At 40.1% G+C, this 16,635-nt stretch overlaps 2 protein-coding genes across 3 annotated transcripts in view; both read right to left on the minus strand.

Moving 5' to 3' along the window:
• Positions 1-461: 461 nt before the first annotated feature.
• drg1 (developmentally regulated GTP binding protein 1) lies at positions 462-9,141 on the minus strand. Its single transcript, XM_053645296.1, has 9 exons — positions 8,947-9,141; positions 6,966-7,089; positions 5,344-5,519; positions 4,954-5,023; positions 4,678-4,847; positions 3,885-4,015; positions 2,504-2,671; positions 1,628-1,750; positions 462-849 (listed from the first exon to the last, which is right to left on the minus strand). The coding sequence occupies exons 1-9, from the start codon at positions 8,983-8,985 to the stop codon at positions 750-752; spliced, it is 1,101 nt and encodes a 366-aa protein (XP_053501271.1). The 5' UTR covers positions 8,986-9,141; the 3' UTR covers positions 462-749.
• A 5,942-nt stretch (positions 9,142-15,083) lies between these two features.
• The window catches only part of kcnn2 (potassium calcium-activated channel subfamily N member 2), a 51,268-nt gene continuing 49,716 nt past the window's right edge, over positions 15,084-16,635 (minus strand). The window contains exon 9 of one of the 2 annotated variants that reach the window (XM_053645294.1): positions 15,084-15,879. In XM_053645294.1, the coding sequence (XP_053501269.1) occupies positions 15,619-15,879 (261 nt within the window). In that variant the 3' untranslated portion in view covers positions 15,084-15,618. The remainder of the gene's footprint in view (positions 15,880-16,635) is intronic. The other variant, XM_053645293.1, reaches the window with a different exon arrangement.

Here is a 16,635-nt window from a genome sequence, read left to right on the forward strand (position 1 = left end):
TTAAATGATCTCCTAGACCTTTATTGGTTTTAGGTCCAAACACTGGTAACGTCACTGGGAATTTTATCTTTCGCTCATTCATTCATCCATCCAGCCACCCATCTTCAGTAAGTATTCTGCTCAGGGTGGTGGTGGATCCAGTGTCTATCCCAGTAAGACTGGGCATAAGGCGGGAATACACTCTGGATGGGGCTCCATGCATGCATGCAACCATCAGAACAATTTATTTTAACCAGTCCACCTATGGGACCTACTGACATGTTTTTGGGAGGAAACCAGAGAACCCTGAGGAAAACCCACGCAGACACCGGGAGAACATGTGAAACTCCACACAGATACTAATCAGAGATGAGGATTGAACCAGTCACCCTGCAGCTGTGGGGCATCAAGAAAATCTTCCCCAAACACAAATTTTTAACATCAATAACATCAATAACAGGTCATAATTTCAGAGTTTTCAATTACAGCCATGGACAGACACGAAAAGCATCATTTCAGAGTTTTAATCCTTTTATTTAAACCTATAGATACAATACGTTTTCCTTTTTTAAACAGCATTCGACCCACCTGTGGCTTCAACACATGCGTTGGAAAGGCGAAATGCAACATTAACGTTCATATACAATCTGATGACGTCCAAAAGGAAGGAATGAAAAGCCTCCTGAGGTTTCTGGTCTTTTGAAAACCGCCTCTGTCTTTTTTCGCTGTAAAGAGCAGCTCGGTCGTGCGAGAAGTGTTCGAGTCCGTTTTTACTTCTTGACCAGCTGAATGACGTCCTCGTCCTCCATCACGTGGTCTTTGCCCACTTTCTGAGGGTTGTGTTTCACGGAGGAACCCCACACCAGCGCACTGAAAAGAAGGAACGGTGAAAAGTCAGGCTAGGTTCCATAAAAGCTGTGATTTATGATTGGTGTTTCACGTCCATTACATCAGGGAGCTCCTGCGCTACTGCTGGAAATTTACCAGCTTGCAGAAAGGAAAGTTTATGCAAAGTTATTCATAAAGCTCTGATCCGAGACCTGATAATGGCTTCTCCTGCATCCTTCGTCACGCACGCCCACTCGCTCGCTCGCCACACGGGACCTTCCACAGCAGAGGCTATGCTTTTAAAAATCAAGACATTTCTTCTATAAAGGCTGACGTTCTTTGAAGAACATTAACCAGTCCTGCGTTTTTTTGGGACGAACCCGAAATTTAGGAAACGTATAAGAATGAGGTAAAGCATATGCTATGGCTTTTACCGTCACCACACCTCAACCCATTCGAGAGATTTTGCAGTGACGTTTCGACCAGTCGAGGCGTTTTCTTTCATTTGTCACTTGTCTGTATATTCCTGATTAGCTACCTCGATGATACTGGGGACCTCACAACACGCCACCTGAAGTGCACTGATTGTACAGAAGAAAAAAAAAAAAAAAACCCAGGAGAAACAATGTAGGAAAGTGATGAGTGGATTTTTAGCAAAAGTAAATGTTAATTAAAGAAAATAATAATAATAATTTAAACTGAGCAAGTTGCTAGTTTCTGTTTAACTCTGCGAGGTCACCGTGTACTCTCGAGACCTAGTTTTATAGTACGTTGCAATTATTTTAACTCTCTATGGGGGGGGGGGGGGGGTGTTACTTACTATTTAAACTCCTTGATGAGGTTTTTGTGGATTTTGAGGCAGAAGTCTTCGACAGCTGTTCGTTCGGTGGGAAGGACCACAGGAGCTGTGTAGTCAGGGAGCTGACCCTTTGGCTTGGTGTAGCTGAGGAGTTCGAAAACAAAAGATAAGCTTTAATCGCAGCCATCTACTCTAATCTAAGAAACATGAATTAGCCCAGTCCTGGATATTATTTACCCCGTGTACAGACACAGTGCCGCTTCAAATTTATGTAATCAGATGTAAGCCTTTCCTAATCAATGGTGAAAAAAACAAAAACAAAAAAAACAAAGAAGAAGAAAAAATGTAATCCTAGCACGCATTATATTATTCTAATATTTTGAGATACTGGATTTTTGATTTCCATGAGCTGTAAGCTGTAATCATCAGGATTTTAAAAAAATAAATAAAAAAATATGCTTGAAATATTTCACTTTGTATAATGAATCTATAATGTATGAAATTTCCACTTTTTGAATTAAATTACAGGAAAAACTGAACTTTTCCACGATATTGAAATTTTTTGAGATGCACCTGTATGTATTTCATGCTTCTAGCACGAGTTCTCATCATAAAATGTGAACTCTGTGGCTCACTTTTTTTTTTAAATGGTCAGTCTTGTAAATACCATGAGCCTATATGAGTCTATACGAGTCTTTATACCTCCCTTTCTCAGGGAAGGACACATGGAAATGCTCCAAAACACATCTTAGAGAATCGTTAGCTGCTTTACATGTAAGACTGTTGATCATGTATCAAGGTGTAGAACCCAGACCTGCCAATACTGGTAAAAAGAAAACCCTAGCAATAAAAGGGGGGTGTTTTGCTGTAAACGGGTGTGATTTAGGATCTCCGTACATGCGTACGAGCTGCAGGTAATCCCAGATCTTCTCCAGCAGGTCGTCAAAGTTCCAGCGGTGGTGAGCGGAGATCGGAACGCAGTGAGGGACTTTGTAGATGATGTCCAGCTCTTCGATGGAGATCTGGTCGATTTTGTTCAAGACATAAATGCAGGGGATGTAAACTCTGTGAGAGAGAGAGAGAGAGAGAGAGAGATGGGGTGATAAGGAGAGAAAAACAGATATAGAGAGAAAGAAAGAGAAGGAGGGAAAGAGAGAAGGAGGGGATGAAAGAGTAAGAAAGAAGGACAGAGGGAGTGCAAAAGAGACAAATAAGAGAGACAGAAAGGGATAAAGAGAAAGAAGGGGGGGAGAAGGAAAGAATTAGACAAATGATGAACATTAAATAGAGAAGAAAGAAGGACAGAGAGAGGGTAAAAGAGAAAGAAGTGAGACAGAAATAGATAAAGAGAAAGAGTGAGACAGAAGGGGGAGGGAGAGAGCAAGAGAGAAGCAAAGAGAAAGAGCGATACATTAAAGAGAGATGGAGTTATGAGAGAAAAACAAACCGACAGATAGAATGAGAGAAAGAATGAATGAAAGAGAAAGACAAGGACAGAGCAGGAAAAAAACAAGGAAGAGGCAACAGAGAGAGAGAGAGAGAGAGAGAGAGAGAGAGAGAGAGAGCGCGAGAAAGAGAGAGAGAGAGAGAGAGACAGAGAGAGATGAACATTAAAGAGATAGACGGGGTGATAAGGAGAGAAAACCGAGATATAGAGAGAAAGAGGGCATGAAAGAGAGTAAGAAAGAAGGACAGAGGGAGTGCAAAAGAGACAAAGAAGAGAGACAGAAAGAAATTGTGAGACAGAAAGAGGGAGGGGAGAGAGAGAGAAGGAAAGAGAGTGATGCATTAAAGAGAGAGAGATGGAGTGATAGCGAGAGAAAAACAGAAACAGAAAGAGAGAGAACGAAAGAAGGAGAGAGAGAGAGAGAGAAAGAATGAAAGAAAGAAGGAAAGAGTGGAAAAAACAAGGAAGAGAGACAGAAAGAGCGAGAAAGAAGGGGAGAGGGAAAGAGAGAGCATGGTAAAGAAAGAAAGAGAGATAAAGAAAGACAGACAAAGAGACAGAGAGGAGAGAAAGAAAAGGAAAGCGAGAACAAGAAAGAACAGAAAGTGACAGAGAAATAGACAGAGAGAGACCGAGAGAGACACACAAAGAAAGAAAGAAATAGATAATGATAGAGACAGAGTGATAGAAACAGAGAGAGAGAAAGAAAGAAAGAAAGAAAGGTAAATACATGAAATAAACAGCTTCTTTAACAGTGTTGTATTGAAACTAAATAGCAGGTCACAGCAGATCAGACACTACCCAGAATCCTTTGTGGTCCTCAACACATACCTGTTTCCCTCCACTACATCTATGAGGTCGTCGGCCGTCACGTCGCTCCTCAGCGTTATGTCAGCGTTGTGGATTTTATACTCGGCCAGAATGCTCTTCACTGTTTCTCCATCCAGCTCGCTCTGCACACACTGCGAGACGCGAGGACACGGCGTGAGGAGGAAAACAAACACAACAACAGATGAGAGCGCGCAACGGGAAACGAAACTCACACTCCACTTCCTCTCACACATATTTAGCCATGTTTATTAATTTACCACATCTCAGGAAGCATATAAAAACACCCTCCCAGACCTAAACATCTACTTGGAGCACAGGTTCCCAACCCTGAGCAATGAAAAAAATACAACAAATGTCCCCACAGTGCCACCTAGTGGTGAATTAAGAGAATGTGAATTGACTTGACCCAATCATTTGGATTCGGAGCTTAAAGAACGAGATGGTGTTTATGATCAGAAGGAAGACTGTATACGAAATAAACCGCTCGCCGACGCTTTGGTGCTTTCACGGATACCCATAGCTAGGTCATATTTCTGTATAGCTAGTCTCTGAATCTTTATGAATCATTTCCTCAGGCCGAAATCGACAGAATTACGTTACAAATCTACACAATGCCAACACAAAAGCTGCATATTACGTGAACTCAATTCTTCAGTATTAACTGATGCGAAAATGAACTGATAAATCTGCTGACTGTGCACCGCCATTTTGTTGTGACGTTTTGAGTACGATTGATCGCAGCCTGAGTAACCCGATCGGTCAAAGCGAGTGAGTGCGTGACAGTGTGGCGTACAGTAGAGGTGAAGTTGATGCCTCCTTTGTCCTTCTTCTTGAAGCCGATGTTGGGAGGTTTCTTGTTGAGGCGGATGCCGAAGCCCTCCAGCTCGTGCTCGATCAGCTTCTTGTGTCCGAGAGGCTTCAGAACGTCCAGGACGATCAGGATCAGGTTGCAGGTACGAGCCACTGAAACGCACGTCAAGAACAATGAGCCGAACGCGAACGAGGCCTCAATGGCACGACGTGCGCGCACGTGTGTGTGTGTGTGTGTAACAAATTTCGCTCTCTCTACCTGCTATAACTTGTCGCCCTCTGCCTTTACCGTCTTTGGCTCCTTCGATGATACCTGGGAGATCCAATAGCTGAAACGCAGACGGCAGACGAGACGTCAACATCGAACTTTAAAATATTTACACAGCTTAATATTTGAGAAAAATAAAATATTTTACTATACTATTCTAAAATAAATAGTTACATGATACTATTCTTATCACGATAAATCGTATGATAATCATCCATGACGGGCTGCAATTTATTTATCACAATATTTGTATTTTAAAGTGATATAACTGCCTGCTTTAATGGTGTACAATGCAGCAAGTCTGTGCCAAACATAAACAAACAAACAAACAAACAAATAAATCAAAAACAGTGTGCGCTGTGATTGATTTTCCCCAAGAACCTGGATTTTGGCTCCTTTGTAGCGGATGACTCCCGGCACCGTAGTGAGCGTAGTGAACTCGTAAGCGGCCACTTCGGAGTACACTCCGGCCAGGTTACTCAGCAGAGTGGACTTACCCACCGAGGGGAAGCCCACAAAGCCGATACGCGCGTCTCCTGTCTTTGCGACGTCAAAGCCTGAAACATGGGGAAAGTTTTAAAAGGTTATATTTAATAAGGGCAAAAACTACCTCCATCTAAATGATATACAACACGATAACAAAACTGCTTTCCGAAATGTGAATATTCTCATGCATTAGTGTGATGTGTAGTCTCATAAGCCAGTAGAGAATCTACAACATTTCATCATCATCATTAATCACGGACAAGAACTGCCGACGTTTACCAAAAGCTTAAATTTGATCAAGGGCAGACGAAATATGCACCAAGTGCTTCGCACAGAACTCTTAAAAAGTGCATTACGTAAGATTACGCCTTTATACACTACCGGTCAAAAGTTTAGACACGCTCATTCTTTATTTTTATTCATTTTCCACATTTTAGAATAATAATAAAGTCATCAAAACTCCGGAGTAACACAGATGGATCTATGGGAAGTATGCTCTGATAAAAAATCCAAAATAAATCAAAATAATTTAGTATTTTAGCATCTTCAAAGTGGACGCCCTTTTTGTCTAGAATTTCCAGAAATGTATTCTTGGCGTTTTCTCACCCGATTTCTTGAGGAATTTCCCTGAGATGCTTTTTAAACAGTGTTAAAGGAGTTCCCACCGACGCCGGACTCTTATCGGCTGCTTTTCGGAATATTTCGCTCGAGTCGTCCGTTTAAAAAAAAAATGATTTTTTTGTAAATAAAAAGTTAGCTTTCTAATGAAAGAAATGAATACGTCGGCACGATTATATTTTCGTCTACGACACCGATTTCAAATATTTAATCACGCACCTTCGGATCAAAAGGTTTTTTAAGATCATGAGAAACATTTCAGTCGAGCGTCCACAAACTTTTGACCAGAAGTGTAGGTCTCAAACAATTATGCAAGTTCGACATTCGAACCATTCCCACCCATATTCACGAAGCTCTGCACTCAAGATTATATTCGGTGGCCCGTCTGGGGTCTATAAAATGCCCGACAAACACAAACACACAAGAATTCCCGGAGCGGGGATTCAGTTCTCTCAGCAACTTAATGCACGTTTGCTTTCACCACAGCTTAATGCATTTTTTAAATCATGTTCTGCATATCTTCCATGCTTATAGGCACTAATAAAATAGTAAAAAAATAATAAAACCATTGAATATTTAAAAAAAATAACTTTTAAAGACGTTTTACATTTAACTTTTAAAGACAAGTTTTATGTCTCCATATGGTAACTACATCGTTGAAAAAAGTCACTGGAAGTCTCAGGAACCAATCAGATTTCAACAGTCAAGATCCTGAAGGTTGCAGCCTGAAAAGTGTACAAAACAAATGAAATAGTTCGTATCCACCTGAGACTGAGACTCTGTGGTGAAAGACATGATAAATAACAAATAACTGACTGTCTGTCGATGTGTCAGCACATGATTATTCCTTCTCCAAGCTAAACATGCTGTTTAATTGAAATTCACGCTGTCTGACTTACCTTCTCCGGGTCCTCCTCCGCCGCCTCCTTTAGGAGTGATGAGCTCCCTGCGCAGCTTGGCGAGTCGAGCTTTCAGCAGACCCAAGTGATGCGCCGTGGCCTTGTTCTTCTGAGTACGAGCCATCTGCAACCCAGGACACACATCACAATGCCTTAATACTTCTCTAAAAACCCTCATGCTTTACTATAAAGCGTAAACCAGGATGATATGAAAACATTAAGTAAATAGTGCATCAATCTGAAAATATCCGAGAAGACCAGAACTCGGATCAGATCTGAGATGTATTATATATATATACACACACCACGAGCGTGCTTGATGATATTGGACGTAACTTGTATTAAAGCGCTGCATCGCACCTCCGAGCGTGCCGAGAGTTAAACTGATTACTAACAGAAGCTGTTGGGTATCGGCTGATTCTCAGAGCTCCGAGATTCGTTTTCTATCAAGAATGGGAAAAAGTAGGATCGGTATAAAACTGTATAAATGTTCAATTTTTAAATGTGTTACAATTTTATTTTTTAACACAACTTCCCCTCGTTTAAACCAATTTGAGTGTTAAAAGTGAAGTTTGATTAACAAAAGGTTCATCAAGCTATTCATTTCAAAGTTTTATTTGAAAGCTATTTCACCAGCAGTTTGTTAGAAAGCATATTATATATACACACACACACGTACGGTCAAAAGTTTGTGGACACTCGACTGAAATGTTTCTCATGATGTTAAAACCCTTTTGATCTGAAGGTGTGTGATTAAATGTTTGAAATCGGCGTCGTAGACAAAAATATAATCGTGACGACGTATTCATTTCTTTCGTTAGAAAACTAACATTTTATTTACAAAATAATCTTTTTTTTTTTTTAATAAACGGACGACTCGGAGTGAAATATTCCCGAAAACCAGCCGATAAGCGTCCGGCGTAGGTGGGAACTCCTTTAATACTGTTTAAAAATCATCTCATATAAATTCCTCAAGAAATCGGGTGAGAAAAAACGCCAAGAATACATTTCTGGAAATTCTAGACGAAAACGGCGTCTACTTTGAAGATGCTAAAATACTACATTATTTTGGATTTTTTTATCACAGCATAATTCCCATAGATCAATGTGTGTTACTCCAGAGTTTTGATGACTTTATTATTATTCTAAACTGTAGGGGAAAAATAAAAATAAATAACTAGTGTGTCTAAACTTGTATTATTATAATTATTCAACATATTACACACTATATTGTTATTCAGCATCCACAAAAGGTTACACTAATTTTAAATGTTTAGTTTAAAATATATTTAGGTTGTAATGATAACATAAAAAGAGCTACTATTCATTTAGTACTTAAAAAAAAATGCTAACAAAAATATCGCGATATTTCGTGAAGTATCGCGAGATGATAGTTGGACAAACCCTAGTTTCATGTACATTATTCAATCACTGGCATCGTTTCCTTTACTCTGTATTGGTTTTAATCATGGTTGTCTGGTTTATGTACTAATTCCCTACCATATTTTATAGTATTTTTTTATTCGTGTGGTAAATAGTTGACCTCTTATTTAAAAAAACAACAACAAAAATAATAATAAGTGTATAAATGAGTTAGGAGCGCTATGGAACTGGTAACGTAAGCAAGATAACTCAAGTTTGCACTAGGCCAGACTCAAACGTTCAACAAAAATAAATAAGAAAATCGACTACTATTAAATTGGTGGACGTGCCGTTTGATTGTAACTTTAATTCATAAACCTGAGCTCTTCCTAAACTGTGAAAATGAATCGCTAACGTTACATCGCGGCCCCGTTTTCAATGCAGCTAGAGCTCAAACCTGAGCCGTATCCTAAACACCATCCTACTAGTGAGCTAGTGCACTAAAAATGGCGGAACATCGATTCATTTAACACGCTACTCAGTGCGCTTGTGTAGGGAATCGGAAGCTATTTGAGATTCGCCCACTGATTACTGAGCTGCCCAAGCTATACACACAAACCTCGTTCTCGATTTCGGCGATTTTGGCCAGTAAACTCATTTTTCCGGCGTTGGTCCTTCCGCAGGAGTATTTCAATACGTAAAAGGAATAATATACACTGTTTGAGGTTTTCCCTCCCACTGGCTTTAGTTTTATACCGCTTGTTAGCTCAGTGCTAATGTTTTCCCGCACGCCGCTGTCATGCAGTCGCGCGAGCGGAGCGGCTACTCGCGAAGAAGCGGTCTCGCGCGTTGAGTAAAGAGCCGCGTGTCGCCGCCTGCTGGTGAGGAGTCACACTGCAGGGACTCATCATGGCTGCTTAAAAAGGAGCAAAAAAGTGAAATTATGCAATAAATTTGATCATGTGTAGACAAAATTGGCAAAAGCACTTTATAGTACCACAGGGAAAACAGTTAAAAGTTGATTTAGCTTCCAGTTGTAAACTTTCAGATCTGTTAAATATTTTTAATTGTAACAAATTTCATATTTCCATATATACTTATATCAATATTTAAAATTTCCTTTAAATACCTTGAATTATATGAATTTTTTTTTTTTTTACACATTTAAAAAAACTTTAATAAACCTATTTCCCCTTTTGGTTTCATCAGATGATCAATCTCTCCAAAATATGAACTTAAACCTTAATATTTGAACATAATATTTTGTACCATAAACATGTACAAACATTTCCTTATGTGATTATACGGTCATGTTAAAAATGCTCATTTATAAATTATAATAGATGACATTTTATTAATGATTTATTGATACATTTCAAACATGTACACTTTCGACAGTTTCTTTCTGGTGACTTATTACAGTGTGGGTAATTTAAATAATAAAAGATCATTAAAAAAAATTGTTGTGAGTGAGTATAGATGAATGTAGGATATAACTGCATATGACCTTATTGATTCATAAGAAGATATACTTAATAATTCACAAGCAGTGCTGGTTGTTTGGTAAATAGTTTCTTTTTATTGTTCATAATCATTTTGCATACATTATTATCACTCAAATGTTGGTGAAATTGCTGGATCCAGCACCGATCTCGTACGTCGGACGTGTTCTCGCTCTGTACCGCGCTGATCCGTCCAGCTTCGGGCCATCAGATGAGTCGGACATCCAAAAAAATATCACAGTCCGTAACATGCGAGCAACTTGCAACAGACCACCACCAGGAATCAGACAAAGGAGTCTCTTTAAAAGAACTGAAAAATACACAGAGCTCTCAGATCCCAGCTGCTTTGTGCAGATTAGATCTAGTCTCAGACTCAAAATGGTGTTGGATACGGATTATTAGTTAAGCCTGACCTACCCTGCTTAATATTTAGCCCGATTCGCTGAGTTTCTAAGAAGGTTTTTGAATCTGAAGCTCAAGCTGAAAAGCTCAGTCGTGTCTTAAAGGTGCAGTTTGTAATCTTTAGCGCCGTCTGCTGACTGCGAGGTGAATTACAGCTACAAAAGTAAAATATCTCCCTCCTAATTCTCCCCCCTCCAGTGACACTACAGAAACCTCGTGAGTTGAATTTCAAGGCATTCATGTATGTTTATACGTCTGTAATAGCGAAGGTGCGAACATCAGCGTGTGCACTAGGGGGCAGTGTCGCGTGAATCCAAGCAAAATCGACAGGAAACAAAAAAACTCAAAAGAGAGACGATATTTCTGTTTCTGCGTTAAAACGATCTGCGATAAACAAGCATTTGAGATGGATTTGTGACGATATTACTCCAAGATACTTGACGAAACTCTCAGAAGAAGGGTCACGATGTCTTGTTTCTCGAGCGATCGGCGTTTACCTGACGTCTGTTTGACGCACAGCACCATAGATACGCTTTTAGATACATTGTTAGGATTTTGTTGTGCATGTCAGCTTGTCACTGTGCCCCTGTGTGCTATGATTACCCATAGACCCTCTCTCTGCACGCTGTCACACAAAAATGCCGCTTTACGAGCTTTAAAGAAAAGCAGCAGAGCTGAGAAGCTACAGTATGCTTCAGCTGTGGAGGAGCTGGGTTCATTTCCGGGCCAGAAATACGGAAAATAAAAGCCTGATTCAAATAAACCATCCAAATTCGTTACGTGGTCAAAGTGTGATCGTAATTTCTTTTTGTTTTTTGTTGTTTTTTTGTTGTTGTAAGTATATTATTATTATTATTATTATTATTATTATTAATAATAATAATACAGGTCAAAAAGGACTTTTAAAAAGTGACAAACCGCACCTTTAAGCCACCCGAGTTCAACTTTGGCATCATTTCAACGGTTTGATTTTGTACAAATGAAAATATAAAGTCTTTATTGTGAGGTAAACTGATACAGCGAATAAGGAGGGGGAAAAAAAAGCAAAATATTAAAAGAGACGCAAATTGTTCTTGTAGCTGAGTGCGAAAATTTCCTTCGTTGTCACAAGCAACAAAAAGGTCAAACAGTGTTGTTTAAAATATCAATAGTGAAAGACACACAATAATATTATTTAAAAAGTTTGCACCCCCCCCCGTTTCTGAACGTGAGGTAAATATTCATCTCTAATAACTATGCACAGTATATGAAGACACACACGGACACGGCGAGGACGTGAAATAAACCAACACACAGACGTCACGATTCTTTACACCACACCACAGTTCAATTCTTCGATCTGATTGGCCGGAAGGTTTGAGTTAGCTTTGTCGAACGGGAACGGCTCAGAAAGTAGTTCCGGCTGTAACGCGAATAAATGAATATAAATTTGAAATAACTGTGCTGTTTAAGAAAGAAAACGTAATAATTGTTGTGGTGAGGATTTTTGTTTTTGTTAGAAGACTTTTATTTAACGTTTATTATGGAAATACTCTTGCTATAACGTAAGCGATAACAGGAACGAACTTGTCTCGTGGACGTTCCACAACATTAAACGTGCTTCTAGGGGTAGTGGTGGCTCAGTGCTTAAGGTGTTGGTCTACTACTACTCAGAAGGTCATGAGTTCAAACCCCAGCACCACCCAGCTAACACTTTCGGGCCCTTAACCCTCAATGGCTCAGATGTATGAATGATATAAATGTAAGTCACTCTGGATAAGGGCAAATCAAGCTGAGTTAACCACCAGTACACCATTGAAAGATTTAAATGAGTTGACAAAAAAAAGTGTATATATATTGCACAGAAAAAATATTTGTAGAGCAGCACATTTCATATATTAATATATAAAAAAAGCTGATATTATATATATGACCAGTTTGATGTTGAATGATGAAGTAGAAATGCTTTTGTTTGTGGTGAGTGAATATGAAGCCTAACAGGAGGGTTTTTTTTGTTTGTTTTTTTTTAAATTTCAGTCAATTAATTCTGTTAATATGAATTAATAACATTCAATAAGTTAATAATCTTACTTTAATCTTGAGAATTTAGTCCGTGTGCTAATGTTAATTAGAGTAATTCTGTTCTGTTCTGTTTACGAGACCAGTTACCGTGAAACAACTTGTTGAAATGGAGAGAATAAAGTTTTTATTTGCATTTCTTTCAGAATTGTGGAATTAATTATTATTCTTTTAAAAGAAAGCATAAAAGGCAGAAGTATCGGTATCGGCCGATATCACTCTGAATAATCGGTTATCGGTATCGGCTGAGAAATTTAATATCGGTGCATCTCTAGTTGTAACTCTCGCACATGTAATATACAAATGTCTTCTAATCAAGTTTGGGGCAAAACTTCTTTCTTTTCGAACAATTGTTGTTTTTGTTGTTGTTGTTGTTGTTGTTGTTGTGTTGTACTGCTTCATACACGAGGCACCTACATGTCATTATTTTTTAAATTCTACTATTTGTAGCTAAATCCTGAGCTTAGTATTATAAGGGTCTATCTGGGTGAAGAATAATACCGGAGTCACGACATATAAAATAGAGGTGCATAGGGGATGCAAACTTTTGCACTCAACTTAAAAAAAAATACAAAAATACAGCAAGACGTACATCGGTTCATCCAATTTCATGTTTCACAGTTTGATAACAGTATTGCACGGATTTCCTTCAGATTTAGGATTTTTGCTGCGTGACAGCGTTTAATTTCTTGAGTGATGATCTTTGCCCGATTATCATCATCTACGCCTGACAGAAATACAAACTCCGGCACCGAGCGTGAGACGCGCTCCGTTTCGTAGTCTGAGACTAGACCTAATCTGCGTGGGAAATTGTTCCTCCGTCCCGTGAGCCACGGCTGCTCGCGACAGTCACGTGACCTGTGAATCTCCGCGAACGCCCACGGGGGAGTTTTTCCTCCCGTCGAAAGTCACAGTAGTGTTAGTGTATTACACTGCTACACTGAGACAGAAGCCCGGATGGTCTTCCAGGATCCCTACAGGAAGCTGTCGAAAGGGTCAGTCGAGCTCTCGCTAGTTTTCACAGCTTTTGGTTCCAGCCACGCTCTCGGCCACGGTTCAAGTTTTTCGCGTTGTGTTCTTCGACAGAGACGGATTTTAGGTGGTGTGCTTGTCCTCACGAGTATAAAAATAGGCATTTCCGAAACAAAGTTATTTGCTGCTCTTAGACAGATGTGATACATCCAGAAATAGCATCCGGTGAATGTGGGTTTCATTGAGATTTTGGAGACGAACAGAACACTGAGCTGACACCTTGTTCTCGGCTGCTGGATAGATAGAGAGAGAGAGAGAGAGAGAGAGAGAGAGAGCAAGAGAAAGAGAGAGAGATGCACTTTGCTATTAAAGGAATAGTTTGGTAAGACATCAAACCGGCAACATTTTTAAACCAAACCAGTTACACCAAAATGAACCAATCATTCAAGATGTATGCTGTCTGATCTTGCTTTTTTCAGTTTTGCACTGTTAGCTACGAGGCTAACGTAGCTAATACGTAACCTTTTATTCACACTAACAAGTGTGTTCCACCACAGCTGGAGCTCCGAAGCCTGCAACGCTACCCGCTCAGGGTTATCCAAGTTTTTAAAAATATTGCTAGTTTATTTGATTTTTATTTCATTTTGCATTTCAGTTAGTTTTAATGGTGCATAAATAGATTTGATTGCGTTTTTATCTTTCGAAAATCTTTACGTTTGTACTTAGTTTTTGGTATCGTTTCAGTTTTTAATATCACGGTGATCATACTAAAAAAAACAAAAACGTTAAATTGGGCTCTGGATTTTCCCTGCGTATTAAATTCGCGATTGGCGCTCCACGGCTTCGAAATCGTTGCTCTGCCATCTACTGGTCATTTACGATTCGCGAACACTGATGGATCCACTCCGTTCCACCTCTGTTCTTAAGTCAGACCGACCAACATTTAAAATACGAAAAACGAAAGTTCTATTCTCCGAAATTCTATTTAGCTTTCGTTCTTACTGCAGGTGCACGTTATAGTTGCAGTTTTAGTTTTCGTTTATTTGGAAACTCACATTTTTATTATTGTTTCAGGGTTGTTGTTTTTTTCCCCCACTGATCCTCCTAAGCGATTTAGTAACATTCCAGAAATGTTACATGTTCTCAAATGTAATCTCAAAGTAGAACCATACAATCGTTCGTATAACATCCGGCGTTCCTGTAGAAACCCACCTTCGGGTCTTTGGGTCTATGGGGCGGAATGATACCAAGGTGTGCTGAATAGAGAAAATTCGGCATGCGCACCTCCAAGATGGCCGCCTCCGTAACGTTACGGTGTTCAGATGCAGCTCGAGGGTTAATAGTTTTGATGAGATTTTGCACGAGGTAAGACTTCCTGGGATTACGCATGAGAGACAGTGCCAAACTAAAAGAAGTAAATATCAGACACCAGTTGAGAAGGAAGTAGAGTGAATTCGATTTGTCACCAAATTATCCCTTTAAGAACATCTTGAGAGTTTGAGAATGATGCAGCAGTAATAGCAGCGGTCTAATATCTAGGAAATAAGCACAGTTTCAGGTTGAGGTCCCGTTTAAATATAAGGAGGGGCGTTTAGTTGCTATCGTATCCCGCTTTTAGACTACGCCGTCGTACATTCTGGCCATAATCTAACGATTAAATGTGTTTTTAGTTTTGTTCTAAAGAGCAAAATAAAATTCCTATAATAGTCAGTCAGCATTGAAGTGCATAAGAAGTGCAAGTGTAGCTTTGGATGCATTTGTTTGGGGTGGGGTGGGGGGGGGGGCAGAGAAAGAAGAACATTATTTGGTGATATCATTTGGCTCCCTGGAGAGAATAGCTCGGAAGGGGCGCCTTCAGAAGAATGATGCGTCTAACCTAAAATATATATATTTATTCTCCTCCAGTGTGTAAATTTATATGTTAGCTCTGGATGGGGTGGGTGGGGTCAGGGGTCGGCCCCCTATTGACTGCTGGATGGGAGGAAAAAAAAAAAAAAAAAAAAAGTCTAACACCTGCTGGTTTGAGGAATTACTCAGTCTTATACAGTCTCGTATAGACAGGAAGAGCAGGACGTCCATTGGGAAGCACTATTCTGGCACAGTATTATTTTGCGCCATGGAGGTTGTGTGACACTGCTCTCCTGGTGAGTGTGTGAGGAGGGGTTTTCTGGACAGCCCCGCCTTTTATACTGAGAAAAAGAGAACTTTGAGGTACAAAGTAAAAAGCTGTACGCCATTTCAGCTGCGTCACCCCGTCGTCAGGATGCGGAAGACGCGTTACCGAGACGCCGTAAGGCTTTACAGTAAGATGCACGTCGGCCATATGATGGCGAAGGGTCTCTGCGCTCCGAGGGGCTCTAGCTGCTCTCTGATGACGTAGGGGGCGCCGTGGAGGAAGAGCGCCGTCGAGATATAGACTGCGAGCGCTCGTACGGCTGCAGCTGCACCTCCAGGAGGTCACGCTGCTGCTGGCTGATCAGCTGGCTGATGAGGCCCGGAAGAGCCTGCAGGTTACTCAGCAACGTCTCCAGCTTGGTCTCAAGCTCGGCAATGCGCTTCTCCGTGTCCTCGCCGCGTTCGTTCAGGTCCGAGATCAGGTCGTACATGATGTTCTGAGTCTGAGGCAACGGGGAGAGCAGGAAGAAGAAGAGGAGACAGAAGCACGAGTCAGTTAGCAGTCCGTGATTGTTTAAAACAGAACTTCATTTCGACTCACAGCGCAAAAGGAAACTATTTCTGACGGCTGACTGCACGAATTCACGAATCTCACAAACCTCGTCTTGTCTTGAAATCGAAACCCCGGAATAAAATTGTTCGGACGTAGCTGTGCTGCCTGTGCGTTTCATAAACAGGGGCGGGGTTTCGGTTAAATTTCATTAGCCAATCACGAACGTAAGGACAATTCACACAACGCATGTTTATCCCCCCCGACTTATGTGAAGCGTAAACTTCATACACATGCGTTTAAAAATCCTGCTTCATTTTTCTACATGCTGTGACACTTTTTCAATCGAATTATTGATGTATATATTAAATAAAGCTATTTATTAAATCGAATTTTAAAATAATAATCTACAAAGAAGGACCGATGTTCGGTAACTGTCTCACATTTTGACTGATCTGGGTTTATGTGGTTATTTTGACAATAATGTACATTTGGGAATTGTTATCTTGATTTTAAAAAAATGAAATCAATAAACATGCGCAACACGTCAATCTTCTTGTAAAACTGCCACCTCCTTTTGCAATGTCTATTACGTCGGCCATTTTTCTATCCCGTCCTAGATGCGTTTGGGTTTCTCGAAAGAAGCGCAAACGTCTGCGAACAAAGCGAGACGATTTCAAGCGTCCGATCAGTAAACATGACACGTGAA

The sequence above is a fragment of the Ictalurus furcatus genome, chromosome 16 (genome assembly GCF_023375685.1).
Source record: "Ictalurus furcatus strain D&B chromosome 16, Billie_1.0, whole genome shotgun sequence".
NCBI classification, from domain to species: Eukaryota; Metazoa; Chordata; class Actinopteri; order Siluriformes; family Ictaluridae; genus Ictalurus; species Ictalurus furcatus.

Excerpts from the sequence above, each read along its gene's own strand:
- drg1 (XM_053645296.1), bottom strand. The coding sequence starts at position 8,985 with ATGAGTTTACTGGCCAAAATCGCCGAAATCGAGAACGAG. Across the intron at positions 7,090-8,946 it reads TCGCCGAAATCGAGAACGAG|ATGGCTCGTACTCAGAAGAA; the intron begins GTTTGTGTGTAT and ends CCTGGGTTGCAG. Across the intron at positions 5,024-5,343 it reads ACAAAGGAGCCAAAATCCAG|CTATTGGATCTCCCAGGTAT; the intron begins GTTCTTGGGGAA and ends TCTGCGTTTCAG.